This window comes from Malus sylvestris, chromosome 10 (genome assembly GCF_916048215.2).
Source record: "Malus sylvestris chromosome 10, drMalSylv7.2, whole genome shotgun sequence".
Lineage (NCBI taxonomy): Eukaryota > Viridiplantae > Streptophyta > Magnoliopsida > Rosales > Rosaceae > Malus > Malus sylvestris.
The window spans coordinates 31,514,964-31,532,907 of NC_062269.1; the positions used below are offsets into that span (position 1 = coordinate 31,514,964).

At 35.8% G+C, this 17,944-nt stretch overlaps 1 protein-coding gene across 1 annotated transcript; it reads left to right on the forward strand.

Annotated features, from left to right (window-relative positions):
- Positions 1-11,773: 11,773 nt before the first annotated feature.
- LOC126586861 (E3 ubiquitin-protein ligase DA2L-like) lies at positions 11,774-17,188 on the forward strand. Its single transcript, XM_050251828.1, has 9 exons — positions 11,774-11,941; positions 12,801-13,257; positions 13,607-13,658; positions 13,736-13,781; positions 13,862-13,943; positions 14,059-14,200; positions 14,280-14,379; positions 14,916-14,982; positions 16,183-17,188. Exons 2-9 carry the CDS (start codon positions 13,066-13,068, stop codon positions 16,747-16,749), a joined length of 1,248 nt encoding a protein of 415 aa, XP_050107785.1. The 5' UTR covers positions 11,774-11,941; positions 12,801-13,065; the 3' UTR covers positions 16,750-17,188.
- Positions 17,189-17,944: the final 756 nt, after the last annotated feature.

Consider the following 17,944-nt stretch of genomic DNA (forward strand, 5'->3'; position numbering starts at 1 on the left):
GTCCACCATCCATCATTTTGATCCTTCCGTTAAAAACTCCATTAAGTGTCCCGGAGCTCTTAGCCGGAAGTTTGGACAATTTTCAAAGCTTCGTAACTCAATCGTTTCTTAACCAAATTCGACCCATAATATATCAAAATGAAGATAGGAAAGTGCAGAATAAGATTATACCTATTTGGAAGCCCAATGGCTTCCGGAAATATCCGGAAAATAGCCTCACAGTTGACTGGTCCGAAGGAAAACTAGAAAACTCGCCGAAAACTGGATAAACGTTAAACGTTCATAACTTCTTCATTACTCAATGAAATCAAGTGATTCAAAAACGAAAATCATACGGCACTTTTTTTTATGGCTAAGTCGCCGTGGTTTGGCCGGAAAACGGCTCAAAAGTGGCTGTCTTGGTCTCGAGTTATCAACTTTCGAGCCGTTTTCTGGCCAAACCACGGCAATTTAGCCATCAAAAAAGGTACCATTCTCTTCTTCTCTTTGAGAAGTATGATTTTGTTTTTTAATCACTTGATTTCGTTGAGTATTGAATAAGTTATGAACGTTTAAAGTTTACCCAGTTTCCGGCAAGTTTTCCAGTTTTCCTTCGGACCAGTCAACTTTGAGGCTATTTTTCGGCCATCTCCGGCAGCCATTGGGCTTCCAAATAGGTATAATCTTATTCTACACTTTCCTATCTTCATTTTGATATATTATGGGTTGAATTTGGTTAAGAAACGATTGAGTTACGAAACTTTGAAAATTGCCTAAACTTGCAGCCAAGAGTTCCGGGACACTTAACGGAGTTTTTAACAGAAATACCAAAATGATGGATGGTGGACAATCTCAGGGACCACTTTTATCGATTTGAAATGTTAGAGACCAAAGTGATGAGTTATGCAAATCTCAGGAACTATTTTGGCTATTTAGCTCATAAATAATTAATGTAAATGCCTTGATTTTGGGGCAGCATGCGACCATAGCATCGATATTTCTTAATTCTCACCTGCGTGGCTCTATTTTTGTCACAGAAATTATGGGGTTGAGACCAAGCCAACTGGGGATGACCTACTTCTTTTGACCTACTTCTTCTCAACTTGTTTTTGTCATCTTAGGTTTGGTGATTTAGTACACTAGAATATATAAACCAGGGAAATGGAATGTCCATTCCATTATGATGTATATATACTATGGATAATGACGATTTTCGATTTGTTATTCCCTCGCCCAAACATATACTTCCTTTTGAGGAATTTTTAAGGGTGACAGAAAAATAGTATATCATGTGTTATAATATAAGTGGATGCAATAAATTGATATGTCTCATCTTTAGAATATATTAACAAAAATCAAATATAAGTGTTATGATTTGAATGGTACAGTAACGCCACGTGGTTGTTAAAGCATGGCTCTTTTTGACGTTATTAAAATGGTAAAGAGTCTCACCCAGCAAAATGAGTCTCCTAAAGGAACCAACGAGAGAGGCTCCAAACAGAGAGCGCTTCGCCATGAGCTACCGCGCACTACAACTAAAGCTCGACCTAATGGCTTTCCGATTTTCACAACCCCTCAGTTCAACATGGTTTCATTATCAATACAAACAAAAGCATCTTTCTCAATGTAAAAAATTAAACCATCACTCAACTAATCGAAATACTTGACCTAATCGGGTTACTTGAGCTATAATCAACTGGAATGCTTGAACTAACCAGTTACTTGACTAGAATCAACCGGACTACCCAGACTAGTTAATCAATTTATGGACCAAAGAAAAACTCCCTAATAATTAACCAAAATAAAACCCATAAACTCAATCAATCAACTATTAACAAAAACTCCTAACAATTAACCAAAACAAAGCCCATATCAAGTCATATCAAATTTTCATAAAGACATGTTGGGCTTCTGGTTGTTTGGGTTTGGGGGTTAAATTTATTTATTTAGTTTGTGTTATTTTATTTTATAACAAACGATAATATCTATACTAAGGAATGATGGGCTAAACCTCACAATAGATTAGCCATAATAATTTGTTTTATAAAAAATTAAGCATTAAAGAAAAATTAAGGACTCGGTCAAAACGACGTTGATTTGAGCTAGATTGTTTTAAGCATTAAAGAAAAATTAAGAACTCAGTTAAAACGGCGTTGATTTGAGCATTAAAGGTGCAACAAACTTTTGAGCTGATTCAGGCATTTAGTCGAACTGTGAATTTATGGTTCGACAGTGTTGAGAAAGTGAAAATTCTGGACAACAAAGGGTCGATACAGTTGTTTATCAACCACTGTTTTGGCTTTCACGAGGCACATGATCACTCTTGTCCCTTGATCCATCATTGTGTTTGCTAATTTCTTTTGGAACTTTTTGTTAGCCTGCTTTTGCAAGATCTTTGTACGATATCCTTTTGAACTATGTTGCATGAATTAATCACCTATGTACATGCATCCAATTTATCACATTAATAAAGGTAAACTTACTAAACTTGGCTTCCCTACATTGTTGTCCACAACAAGTTTGGAATCCCCCTCAATTACAATACTAGAAAATTCTCAAATTGGTTTAACAGCTACACTACAGCCCAAGGAAGTGCCTTTACTTCACATCACGATGCTTCCATATCTTTCACACAAACCTAGATAAAACCCAAGATTACACAATTGGAAATGTTAATTAGTAAAAGAAAAACGTATTAATATTTGATTGAATCATTTTTGTAGGTGTTAATATGATTAAATAATTTTATGGGTCAGAGAGATAGAGAGAGAAGGCCAAAATGAGTTAGGGGGTGAGAATCGAGGATTAGGAAGTACCAAAGAGCGACCGTTTTCGCTACCTAGGATCTATCTTGCAAAAGAACGGAGAATTGGATGGAGACCTCAACCATAGAATACAAGCTGGATGGATGAAGTGGAAGAGTGCATCCAACGTATTGTGCGATCACCGTATGCCATTGAAGCTCAAAGGAAAATTTTATAGGACGGCAATAAGGCCGGCGATGCTGTATGGCACGGAATGCTGGGTGGTAAAGCATTAACACGTACATAAAATGGACGTAACGGAGATGAGGGTGCTTCATTGGATGTGTGGGCACACAATAAATGATAAGATTAGGAATGAAGATATCCGAGGTAAAGTAGGAGTAACCGAAATTGAAGGAAAGATGAGAGAAAATCGGTTACGGTGGTTTAGACATCTGCAAAAAAGACCTACTAACGCTCTGGTTAGAAAATGCGACTACGGGACAGAGGTCCAGGGCCGAAGGGGTAGAGGAAGACCTAGGAAAACTTTGGAATAGATTCTAAGAAAAGACTTAGAGTACTTGGATCTAACGGAAGACATGACACATAACCGAGCGCAATGACGTTCTAGAATTCATATAGCCGACCCCACTTAATGGGAAAATGTTTTGTTGTTGTAGAGAGATAGAGAGAGGACAAAATACGAGTAATAGATACAAGACACAGTTGCACCCGCCATAACCAATTTAGATGAACCAACACTACCCAATGTATTCATTTACATTTTGAATGTATTAATTTTAGGGAGTTTTAACAAAACACTTCCGGTACTGTTCACTTTTAACGAAAAACCACATTTTTACCTTTAATTGGCACTATTCATTATACCTTTAAAAATGGCTTTTCGTTAAAAGAGAAGTTTTTTTAGATTTTTCGTTAGTTTTCCTTTAATTTTAGCCCAAATATAAACCTTAAATTATCCACTTTGTACGATTACATACATTTTTTATGTTCTAAGACAAGTCAAAAATACCGATTTTGGCGTGAGATCATAAGTCCAAGTCATATGGGTGTCGACAAAAGCAAACCATGTCATGGGCAATGCATTTTGCTTTATTAAAATGTATGGTATAAGATTCCTACCACTGGCGAAGTTACGTGAGGGCGAGAAATGGCGGCCGCCCTTCCCCTTGCAAGAAAACACGCCTAGGAATGCTGGTTTGGCCCCTCCGTTCTCATCGGAATTCATGGTGGAGGAGATTAACAGAGGTCCGGAAGAGAGTCGAAGAAGGGATTATGGTGGGGACAACGAAGGAGGGGGTGGGAGTGGGATCGACGGGGAAGGAGATGCGGTTGCGATGGACGGAGGAGAGGTTGATGGAGGAGGTGTGGGGATGAGATTGACGAAAAGCGGTTGGGGGTGCCGGGTCTGGGAAAAAAGCAAGGAAGAAGATGGGTGTTTGGATGTGGTTAAAGATAAAGTTGGGTGTTTGGTTAACAAGATAACAAGTATTCGAGAAGAGTTTTAAATGACAGGTGTTTTCAAGTTGGGTGTTTGTTAACAAGATAACAAGTATTTGTGGTTTTATTTTTGGGAGTTTTAACAAAATACTCCCGGTACTATTCACTTTTAACGAAAAACCACATTCGCCCTGGTACTATTCACTATACCTTTAAAAATGGCTTTTCATTAAAAGGGAAGTTTTTTTTTAACTTTTCGTTAGTTTTTCTTTTATTTTTTAGTTTTGTATGTGTTTTTATTTTCTCTTTTAAGGCTTCCACCGTATTTATCTTAAACTCTCACATTATTTATAAATATTGTATTACTTTTAAAAACAATGTAAATATTGTTTAATGCTTATTTTACGATAATTTAAATCTATCTAGGCTCCCGCCTAGATCTCGCCTAGGCACCTAGCTGCTAGGTCTTAGTCCGCTGTTTGATTAGTACCTAACATTTTTTAGGATCTAATCCTAGCCAATTTAAGTTTCTTACATTGGCTTAGATATTATTGCTTACAACCGCTTGGGTGGAGAGACTATTTTCTGCTATGAATATTGAGTCAAAACTTTTCACTATCTAATGTGAAAGTAACTGCTTCGATTGAACTTTGCACTCTTTTGAATTTCGCCCCTCCCCTCGGAAAATCCTGGCTTCGCCACTGATTCCTACCTAAGCTCATGGAGCGTTGAAACACTCAACCTCTTTTTTTGTAACACTCACTTAGTGGGATAGATAAAATCGAGCGCAGTAACGTCTTAGGATTTATATCGCCGACTCTACTTAGTTGGCTAAGACTTTGTTGTTGTGATGCATTTTTGCTCACCACAAGTGATAATGATGCTTATCACCCTAAAATAATAGTGATGCTCACTACCCTGAAGTGATAGTGATGTTCACCACCTTGCTTATTACTATTTAATGAGTTTAAATTTTGAAATTTATGTCTATTCACTACACTGATATCGAAATCTAAAATTATCACAAGATGATAAAAAAGATGGAGAGTAAAAATATTCCTTTTTGTTCTCGTAAACACTCACCCTTAATTATTCATGTATATAATTGACATTAGGTCAATTATCTCCCATTGTCCTCTCATGTTTGCGTAAAAAGTGGTTGTGTTAAGTATACATTACAATGTGGGATGAATATTGAACAGTGGTCTGGTCTGAATGTCAATCGATAGGCATTCGGCACTTATTGCTTTGTTATTATGGATTTGGGATCCTCTCCTGATCCTCTTTATGGGGATCTTAAAAATTTTCAAATTGTGTCTGTTCATTATATATTGTGCGATCAATTTTTATCGAGTACTTTTCATATTTAATTTAAAATAAAAGTATTTAGAATACTTTCTAGGCACATCTACGATGAACGAACACGATTTGAGAATTCCCAGAATTCTTGTAAAAATGATCTAGAAAGGTTCCTCATTCGTTATTATGCACCAAAATTGATCACATCCTGCAGTACTCGTATCGCATTATAGAAAAATAAAAAAAAAACAATCACAATATATATATATATATATATATATATATATATATATATATATATATATATATATATATTTGTGTCGAGAGGATTGTCTAAAGAACAATGCCACTCAAGTGGATTTAGGCTATCTCCAACCACTCCGGTCAGAGGGTCATAGGGCTGAAAATAGTTCGAAATGACACAAAAACCGTCTCCAACCAAGGGTTAGGGCAAATGGCTCGTGGGCCCCACCAGGCCAAAAAAAGGAGAAAATGGCCAATTGGTTTTTTTTTTTTGGCCCAACCTGGCCAATCGGCTGGCCCAACCCAACCAACCAGCCGGCCCCGGGGCGGGCCAAATGTTTGAAACCAATGGCTGACGCCAAAATGTTTGAAACCAATGGCTAGTTGCTGACGTCAACTAGTCGTTATATTTGATTTTTTTTTACAGTTTTTTTTTTCAAATTTAAAAAAAAAATTAAAAATTCTATTTTTTTTCCTATAACTTCGTAAGCCATTAAACAACACTAAATAACATTGAGTAACATGAAACAATAGTAAACAATATTAAACAACATTAAGTAACATTAAACAACATAAAAATTATACAACATAAAAAACCATTTAACAACATGAAATTTAAACAATATTTTTTAAAACATTTAACAACATAAAACTTAAACATCGACACGTGGCACTCGAAATCCGAGATGTAAAATTATTGAGATTCCATCTCGAAAAATTATTGACAATCCATAACGTAAAATTATTGAGGTAGTTTAATTTAGGTAACCATATTAATTCAATTAAAATAATAAATTATGTTTGGCCCTATAACCCTTTGGCCCCCTCGGTTGGAGATGGTTTTTTGTCATAGGGCTATGTTTGGCCTATGGCCTTCTAGCCCCTCAGTTGGAGATGGTAGGAAAATTGAATGACACTGTTCATTTAAATATTAATTTCTTGGAGGGCTTTAGGGCCAAAGAGAGCCCCTTAGCCCTCCTTTGGTTGGAGATGGCCTTACCACTCCCCATGTGAGAATATCATTTTTACTGCTTACCAATTAAAGGATATTTACCAAAATGACTAAACAACTTAGTTCAAATCTTTTGCATTAATTTTTTTTTATAACCTGTCTTTGTTTTATCTATTTGAGTGACACGTGTTCTTTTGACTGAATTTATCTTTTATTTTTTTTATTTTTTTATTGAAAAAATAAGTTGAAGAGTTAACTCTGTTAAGCGGAGTTCAAATAAATGATTAAGTGCCAACAAATAAGATAAGTCACAGAAATACCACAAAGGGTTTTGAGTACAAAAGATTTTAACTTCTTAACAGAGTAGAATTTACAACTTGTGTGAACCAACCAATTGATTTCAACTGAAGCTTTTAGTAATGTTTTGAGTGGTGTCATATGACAAGTTAGTGTTTCCCATGTACAATTAATAGTGATTAATTTGAAGGACTGGTGATTTTATACAGTCACTTAATACATACATATATATATATATATATGGGTGATGCATTTTATTATATCAGTTTGAACTTTGGGTTCATTAGGGTTTTTGAGTGAACCACTGAATCTTCACCCCTCCCTTTTTGTTTTGTTTCTCGAACAAGGATTGTCTCCCCTTTTTGTTCCCGTACTCTCCTGTACCCTCCTATTTTGTATGGTCACGGTTAAGTCATGTTAACATTTTATATTATTTTTTTATAGAGATAATAAGACAAAAATAAATAGTAATTTAAATGTTAGCGTAGTTTAACCGTGATCACACAAACAGGAAAACATGAGGGGGCACGAAATCCTTGTCCTTCTTTCTCTGGTGCAAGGCTGCAAGCTGATAAGGACAGGGCTGTATTTTATGTATATAACTATTTTTTTTGTCAGTATGTATATAACTTTAGAATAATACTATTTTGGCACACGAACATATGTAATTTGTTGACAATTTTAAATAAAGGTTCGAAAGGTTCGTCGTTATATTGTATATTAGACTCGTATGAATTTGAAAGTGTGTTAAAAAATATCAATTTTTATTCTTTACGTAATATATGTTTGCCTCTTCAGGGAGCTAGTCGTAAGGGAATGGATGAGGATGGATATAACTCTTAGATTCTAAATATCTGTCCAATTAAATAATGATATTATATATTGAATTGAATTTGCTATAATGCAAGATCGGATAGAGAAAAGAAAAAAAAACTATTAGGTTTAAAAATGGTCACCATGATAACTATATGTTTTGTCGAAGAAACACTTCAAAGAGCTCTATTAGAGAAAATTTTCTAATCAACGTACTTTTTATGTTGTAAATTATTGTAATTGTTCTTTTAGAGCGATAATGTTAGGTGTTTAGATAATTAATTGTAGGAAGAAAGAGAGTCGGTAAGATTCTAACTTGCACCAAGAGTGTATGGACGTGATTGATTTTTGTCACTAAAATAAAGTATCATATAAACTGTAACTGATGTGTACAAAATTTTACATGCAAAAAGCTTTATTAAAAAAACTCACAATGACTTGATTTTATTTTGAGTAGAAAAGGATTGTCATGTTATACTCGTCTACATTGATTAAGACATTTTTTCTTTTAATTAGAGCGTTATTTTAACCATAGTTCAATTACAGTTCATATGACAAATTTATGATATTGATTTTCCTCAACTGTTATACATTATGAGAATACTAAACAGACAACTTTATTTTTATTTTTATCATATTGTAGTTATTAAATTCGAAGAATCATCAAACACTATTATTCATCCATATTTTAAACAAAAACCTAATGATCATAATTGATCAAACTCGTGAAAAAAGAAGAAGATCATTATTGACCAAACAAATTGTAAGTGGGGGGAGTAGGGGTGTGTTTCGAAAGGATCATATTAGATATAACGTTTACAATTTCCGTTCCAAAATTTTGAATTCAGATCAGATCATAAATTTCAAATTTGGAATTTTTAGCATATTCAAACATTTTAAAATTGGAGTAATCTCATAAATTTTAGAACATAAATCGAAAATTTCATATATTATATAAGTTTTTGAATATTCTCTAATGTTTTTTAAATGTAATTTATTATTCTTTTTAATATTTAATATATGGTTATGTATAAATTCAATTAATTATGTGGTAAACTAGTATGCTTATCCTTTTTAATGTAAAAATCTATGTTTAATATAAAAACAATGAACAAAATATATTCAAAAACAACAATAAAAATACTAAAGTTGATTACAAAATATAAAATATATAATTTAAGTAACTATAAAAATTAGTATTTTAGAAGTTTTCTTATCAAAATAAGTTCGAAACATTTCAAAAAAAAAAAATCGGATAGGTAATTCAAAAGCCTCTTAATTTCTAAATGTATTCTACTTTTCATTCTAATTTTTTTGGAAATATTACTATCTGAATTGAAAACACCATTCCAACTTGCAGCCTAAGGTGAGGAGAGATTTTTCAATGTATCAGGATCACGGGACCGTATGTCACATAGTATTATACAAGTATAGGAAATGTTTTTTTAAGTGTCTCTCTATTTGTATAATGATATATAACGTATATGTGTGTTTCGAGCACACTAAGAAATCTATTGTAGGTGAGAGAGATCAAATGAAGACTAGCATCATCATTTTCGAGTAAATGACAAAAAACTACCTCAACTATTGATGTCACGACACTTTTATACCTCATCTTTTAAAATTGACAATGTCATACCCTATCTTACGAATTTGTGCCAATGTCAGACCTCCGTCAGTTTTTCTGTTAATTTATTTGTTAAGTGCTGACGTGGCTAGAGACGGGACCCATTTTTAATTAAAAATTAACTAAATATGAAAAAAATTAAAAAAAAACAAAAACAAAAAACCACAAAAAAAAAACCCATCAACCCGTGTCCCCCTCCCTAAATCCCTTTCTCTACCACCCAACCCTTTCTCTCTCTCGCCCCTCTCTCTTCTCTCTCACTGCAACCTGCATCAATAAAATTCCAAAACCCAGAAACCCTTCCCACCGACCCGTAATGCTCAATCCTAACTAGCCTCTTCTACAGGCCAGGGCACACAAGCACCAGCGACCCCGCCACCTGCGACACCATGCACAGCCCCTTGGGGTTTGCGATTGTCTCAACAAAATAGCATATTGACGACGTCGATTCCGCCCCCGTTGTCAAAGTTGCGTCGGAAAAGCTGGTGGAACGGGTAGCAATTGTAGATCCGGAACCCGTGGTCCGTCCCCACGGCGAAGCAGGCCTGGTCTTGGTTAAAGCAGACGTGGAAGAGCGACGAAGGCCAGCGGGGCACCCAAAGGGGCAGACTCTGGGGGCGCGAAGAAGAAGGGAATGTTGTTGTGGAGGTTGTGGCTAAAGTTAGGGTTTGGGGGCGATTGGGGGTCGTGGTTGTCATCGATGGAGTCAACGACATATGTAGGGTTGTCGTCGGTGGGATCGGAGAGGAAGGTTGGGGAAGGGACGGGTGGGAAAGGTTTATGGGCTTTAGGATTTTAGGGATGCAAGTTGCAAGGAGAGAGAAGAGTGAGATGTGAAAGAGAGAGAGGAAAGAGAGATGGTTGGGTGGGAGAGAAATGGATATGGGGAGGGGGACACGGGTTGATGGGTTTTTTTTGTTTTTTTTTAATTTTTTAATATTTAATTAAAAATGGGTCCTGTCTTTAGCCACGTCAGCACTTAACGGAGAGATTAACAGAAAAACTGACAGAGGTCTGACATTGGCACAAATTCGTAAGATAAGGTATGACATTGTCAATTTTAAAAGATGAGGTGTGGAGCCAAAAATAATCACAAGGTGACACGTGGATTTTTTAGTAAAAGAGGACCAAACTACCCTTGAGGCACACCGAGATTCCTACACGCGAGCAGCTCAAAAATGCTCCAAAGAGGTAACAATTCAATATTCATCTCATCAAATTTCTTTTTTTTGCAAAGTAACCTCCAAAATAATATTAATTGGTAAATTAATAGATTAATTACCCAATTAATCCATTAATTACCTATTAAATTATACAGTTTAACCTAAAAATTGTTAAAGGGCCGGCCACTTCCTTTTCATCCTCACCTTTCTCACTTTTCTCCATTTTATTACCCCATTTATACAAATAAATAATTTTGTAACTTCCCATTTACTTCTTTCATACTTAATTAGCCAATAAATTGGCTAATTAAGCCAAAACCATAACCACAAAATCCCTTGAAAAACCGGCCACTCCTAGCCCTATAAATAGGCTCATATTTTCACCAAATACTCATTCCAACACTTTGGCAAAAATCTCAAAAAACTCTCCAAATACTTTTTTCTCTAAATTCTAACTTTGGCATCGGAGGTTCTTCAGCTAAAGTCCTCCATTCATTGTGGGCGCGTGAGGCTCTTGGCCTTGACCTAAGGTGTTAATTGTTTTGTAGGTGCAATTTTGTCCAAGAAGAAGAAGATAGAAATTTGCATCCACTTGAAGTATGAAAGTACCGTGATACCAATAATTGTGGTAATTTTTTGTAATTTATCCAATCATTTTCCTTTTTAGACAGATGGAAACCAACCCCCAAAAACAAAAAATCATTTGACACAAAAATCAAAGCAGAAAATAAATTATCAGACAAAAAAAAAACGAAAACAGAAAATAAATTAGAAAAAAAAAGCGGGAGTGTGGTGGACGAGGGAAACGAGGCGCGTGGAGGGAAACAGAAGCGTTGGGGCTTCTCTTGCTTTACCCTTCCTTCTACTTATTCTTTCCTCGCCGACTACTCCACCGTCCCTTGCCTCCTTCTGATGAGATTTTTCAATATAATCGTAACATAAATGATGCATCACGTATTATTATATAAATGATTAAATATATATGTTAAAAAATTAATAACTTACAAAATACAATTTTTCACTATTTATATAAAAAATTTATTCTCCTGTTTGACTTATCTCCTCTCTCTCTCTCTCTCTCATATTTTTGTATAAAACTTTCCGTCCGGAAGAAAAAACAACCACTTAGGCGAAACCGAAAGTAACCAGGTTAAAAATTAATAAAAAAAGCATTGAAATTATTATTATTTTTTAAATAAATAAAAAGAAGAAAAGCGAAAGAGGAAATTTTGTGTCCGAGAGAAAGTTGTAGTCGTGTTCGCTGTTCCTCTTCTCGTCAACAAATCACTCTTCCGACTTCATCCCCTTCCTCCGTTCTCTCTAGAATCTGGAAGTGTTCTTCTCCGCTCTCAACAATTCCAAGGTTCGTTGTTCCGTTTCCGATTGCTTATTGTTACTGCTTCCGGATTTTGAGCTTAATTGCCAACTTTGCGTCCGGCCAAACGGTTGTTAATTCGTAATTATTGTGTTCTTAATGTTCTTTTGAAATTTGGAAGTAGAAATTTTGAATTTTGGAGTGAATTTTGGGGGTTTTGTGTTCGGATTTTGCTTTTGGTTGTGTATTTGCTGCTGCGGAGTTGTGTTGCGGAAGCAGATTGTTGCTAATTGCGACTCGGGAAGTGTCGCCGCCGTTTAAATTAGGGTTCTTCACGTTGCTCCGCCGAGTGCAGCGTTTTCAGTTGATTTGTGCTTCATTTTCTTTGTTTGTTGAGCCTTCATTGTTCTCCTAATGGAGTTCAGGGCTTTGTTTCCGAGTTTTTTTGCTTCCGCTTTTCGATTTTATAACTCTGGCAGTGTAAAACAGAGGAAATTGCCGCCAGTTGAAGTGCAGGTACAGTTTTTAGTAAAGATGACATGGTTCGGGATACTGTTAGGTTTCTTAGGGTTCTTGGTGAAGTGTATGTGCTTTATTGTAGTGTGAAATTGGAAAATATTATTTGGAGTTTTGCACGTTATTGTTTACACTACTCTTTGCTTAATTGTTGTTAAAGAAAAGCATTGGGATGACTTCAGGTTCAATGTTTAGTTTGTGCTTTTGTGTATTCATTTTAATATGATCACCACGATATTTTTTGGCACCAAAGTGAGGTCAATTGAATTCTTTGCTGTAAAGTTAGTAATATGCATCAGGATTTTTTTTGTTTATGGATGAACTTTTTCTTTTCTTTTTCTTGCGGAGGACTTTATGATGAGGCTGTTGCTTTTGTCTTAATCAACTGCAGGATTCTGAGGGCCTATTTTGGCTGCAAATGTTGGCTGTTCAATTGAAAGCATTTTTCTGGTTTGCAAATGTGTTGGAATACAATAGTTAATACCAAATTCTCGCTTCTCGTTGAATATTTGCAAAGTAAAGTTGACTATGTAACAATATGTTTTCATAGTTCATAGAAATTGGGAACTTCGAGAAATTGGTATGTTATTCTTGTTACTCTCGTTGATTTGTTTTCACAAATTGAAGAATAAGTGAGAAGAAGAGAACCATATTCAATGGGTAATAAGCTTGGAAGAAGTAGACAGGTGATTGATGAGAAATACACAAGGCCTCAGGGGCTTTACCACCACAAAGATGTGGATCATAAGAAACTGAAGAAGCTCATACTTGAGTCCAAACTTGCTCCTTGCTATCCTGGAGATGAAGACGGCACTTGCGATCTTGAAGAATGTCCAATTTGCTTTCTGGTATGACTTCTACTGTAATCCTTTTTATTGTTCTTATACGTTTTCTTCTTGGTATTCTATGTACCCTGTCTTTTGCTTTCTTTGAATTGAAGTTTACTTGAAAATCCAATTTCCCTTCTACTTTTCTGTTTCCTGACCTGAACCATACATAATTAAGTTGAATATTTTGGATAGATTTCTCATACATGGTAAATGGGAAGCTTTATCTTAATTTCTTCTTAGACACCATTATGGGAAGAACCCACATAATTTGAATTTATGAAGTAGTCAATTGAATTTTAATTCGTAATTATTGGTGTTGTGCAAGACTTCTGACTATCCTATTTCATCCTTTTCTTTCTTGTTTCAGTATTATCCAAGTCTTAATAGATCAAGATGTTGCATGAAAGGCATTTGTACAGGTTACAATCGTGCAAACTGTTACATTTGATATGTCAGCTGTTTGCATGTGAATTGATTAGTTTTCATTTCCCCGCAGAGTGTTTCCTGCAGATGAAAGTTCCCAATTCAACTCGTCCTACGCAGTATCCTTTGTTGTTGATGTTATACCATTATTCATTTGTTACCTCCTGCTCTTTGTGCTTGTTTTACTTAACATAATTAGGTGCCCTTTTTGTAAAACAACCAATTATGCTGTGGAGTTCCGTGGTGTGAAAACAAAGGAAGAGAAGGGCCTGGAGCAGATTGTAAGCATAGATCTGTTATAAAAGCTGATTTTATTTGAATTGTGGATTCTTGTTCTACCGATTTTATCTAGCAGATGGAACTTGGAAATTACTTACATTTCTGAAAACTCTGTAGGAAGAACAAAGAGTCATAGAAGCAAAAATCAGGATGCGACAGCAAGAACTGCAGGATGAAGAAGAAAGAATGAAGAAAAGACAACCGAGCTCTCCAAGAAGAAGCATGGCACGAATGGGAGATGAATACAGCTCGGTAACTGGTATGCTATCTTTAAGATTGTGGATTGTACTAGTGTACTGGCATTCATTTATTAACGTAATGACAAAATTTTCTTGCAGTTCCATCTTCCACTTCTCCGGAAGGAGAGGAAATAGTTTCTTCTCAAGATTCATGTGCTGTCTCAATGTTTAGACAGCCTCCATCTCCGAGAGTGTACAGGTTTACACTTTTATTTTTGATTTACTTTAGTTTATCTTTTTATTTCTGGCCTGTGTATTTAACCATGGAACAAATTGGGTTCAAAATATTTGAGATATCTGTTTCCTTGTGTTATCGTGTTATCTTGTCCTAGTTTGTAGATTAGAAAAATATATGATTGCATTTAGAAAAGAAAGAAAACAAAGAGTAGGAAATTACTGCAGCATAATTATCCGAATCGGAATAGCTTTCCATATCATCATGAAACTTTAGCTAGTTAGATCTCAGTTTGTGTACGAGTGAACAGGTTCTCTAGTTTTCCAAATCAAAACCCTTCATGTATGCATCTTTGTCCATGTCTGTACCTATGTAGTGCAATTGTGTGTGAAAAATTAAAAAGTTTCTGCCTGGGAGTTATCTGGTTTTTCACATCAGAAATGCCAAAATTTTGAGATTAAAAGGCTCTTAAGAGTAGTTGTTGTACGAGATACATGATATGGCACAACTTGATTGCCAGCCATGATCCTAATATCTATTTTAAATCCTGAAATTGCTAGGGAGGATGAATTCGACGTGGATCTTGAGGATTTAATGGTCATGGAAGCAATTTGGCTTTCTATTCAGGTAAAAGTTGTAAATTTGTTGAAGTAACTATTTCTGCTTGAAATAAACTTCATTTCAAACTGCATGAAAACCATGTGTTACACTGTTCAAAGTGAAGCCAAATACTTTTTTATGATTCTCTTTTCTTATTTAGTTTACTTTGAAATCTAGTATGTGGTTGCTTAAGTGCTTCTACGAAGGTAATGTGATTTTCATTGAGTACTCATAACTGGAGTGTAAGTAGTGATATATTCGACTAACACTCGATAGTGACATGAAGGCAAGGATGCTTAGATGAACAGAGAGTTGTGAACTGCGTATCCTTGAGGCTGAAATGCTCAGTTTGCAATATGTATAGCGTTGGAGCTTGTACTTTTGACATATGTATCAGACATAATTAAACTATTTTGTGTTAAAGCTCCCTCTAATCAAACTATTTGAGTTAAAGATATCTCTACGTAGATAATAGTTGATCTAATCTTTATATTTAATAATCCTACTTTAATCTTGAGTTTAGAACTTTAGACAAGCGGTTACTAGGAAAGATAAGATGACAGTATTTCTAATACGGATGAAAAGTGTTCAACGGACAAAATATTGTTGCTATTCCCAAAATTTGTTGATTGCATCCTGGCCATTGGTTTCAAAAAATCTGAAAACATTTATATTCCTAGATGTAAAACTCTTAAAAGTGAAATAACAAAATGAACAACAATTTCTATCCAGCAATGGGAATCTTGTTTACAGCAGTTATCTCAAAAATATGTATATACTTCGAACATGAGTATATCATGATGTGCGCACACCACCACAAGAGTATTTCAAATGTTTTGGTGTTGCTTTCATTGATGATGCAACCAATAGCTGTTTTCATTTGTGATAGTTACAAGTAAGTTTGGTAGTATTTGAAGTTTATACCTTCACTTTAGATGCTAGAAGGCACAAACATGCGTGTGGAGAGGTTGTGTCACGTTAAATATTTGATGTATGGGTGTTATAAAGGTTATCATTTAGTCAACAATTGCTAACTGGAGTGCACTGGGAGATTATTGAAGTGTTGGCTTTGTTCGATATTAGTTTCTTTGGGGCATTTTCTCTTGTATGCTTCCTGTGTACCAGGATCACACCTTTTCTATTTCACATTTTCGTTTTCAAATAAATATATCTGTTGATTTTCCGGCCTTCCAACTCTTCTTTTTTGCACAAAAATTTTAATTTCAGGAGAATGGGAGACAAAAGTCTTCATCTTATGTTGATGCTGCTCCACCTGAACAATTTGTCTCAAGACAAAACATTGGCTCACAAGCCATGGCTTCAGTTTCCGGTTCATCTTCACCATCCGGGGGTCTTGCCTGTGCAATAGCTGCCCTTGCAGAACGACAACAAACGAGTGGAGAATCCTCTGCAAATCCTGGTGGCAACGTGTCGGGGTATAGTATGGTTCCTGGCACTAGCAGATTTTACAACAGGGTGGACAGAGAACCTGAGAATTATCAAGTTGCAGTGACCTCTTCTGAAATGTCAATCAATCACAGGATGCCTTTGACGCAGGATGACAGAGCATGGGACGCTGACACAACACGGACGAGTTATGCAAGTTCCGACACAACAGAAGATGTCGGAAGTACATCTGCACCACCAGCGGGGAGTGAGATTGAGGGTGATCTTCAAAATGCCCCCAGCACTATCGTTCCCGAGAGTTTTGAGGAGCAGATGATGCTGGCCATGGCCGTTTCTTTGGCTGAGGCTGGAGCCGTGGCTAGTGGACCTGGAGTTTCCTGGCAGTAGTTGAAGTCAGGATACAAGAGATAGTTAATCCTGAAACAGATATGTTGTGGCCATTGCAGTTGCTAGCTGAGTCTCGAGCACGGAAACTGCACAAAAATGGAAGGGAAAAAATTCGCGTGACTAGTCGAAAGGTCAAGGCAGTGATGAATCTCCTTCACTTTCTCAGTCCCTCTATGTTTCTATATAGATGTGAAAGGAAAACAGATTATTCTAGTGAAACGGAAGGCTTCTGGTTTTGCTATTCGTTCTGATTTCTACCCTTACAGCTTGATTAGCAAGTAACGAGGATAGTTATCATTCTTTTTACGTGTTTAAAATGTGCAACTCATTGTTACCACGTCGACGGTGAAATGGAATTCTTTCCTGGTTGCACCCCGTACGTTGGAAAAGAAATACAGTTGAATCTGGAAATATGAAATGTAGTATTCGATTGTTGTAATCCTAGTCCATTCAAACTTCGGTAACGAAGGGAAAACGGTAAAGTCCAAAATTGTTCACAAAACAAGTTGTACATAGGTTTTCGATTGTTTGCTTGGAATCAATCAATGACAACTACCAAATTTTGTTCGAGGTGAACGTAAGCAATGAATTAATGGGGAAGGAAACGTTATCTTTTACCCAATAAAAATTGGAGTTGATAGGAAGAAATTAGGGTTACAAGTTGGATTGGGTTTCTGATTTTGGACAGTTTCCGAAAAGTTGGAATGGAAATCAGAATCCATTCAACAAATGCGATAATTCCGAATCTTTTCAAAGTGATCCGAACTTATTCCGAAAAAATACTTGCAAAGGCTCAATTCATTTCCACCACTGTGGTAAAGGCCACCTGTAGTCTTAGGGTCTATTTGATAATCATTTCATTTCTTTTTTTTAAGTTTTGAGTTTTTATTATTTTAAAAATTGAAAATAAAAAATACAAAACTGAAAGCTATTTTTTGAGCTTTCAGTTTTCAAAAAGAGTTCAAACAAAAACTAAAAACTTAATAGTTATCGAACAACCCTAAACATACTCTATCTTCTACTTTCAACTCGGACACAATTTGCTTCCATTTCATCCTAGTAACTCCAAAAGGTTTCCGAGAGCGAGGGTGAGTGCCAACAGCTAAAAATTGGTGTTTTGGCGGTGGGGGGCAATAAACTATGGCCAATCTTGAAGTGTCAAGTCTTAACTAATAATGTGTGGTGGAGATGTGGA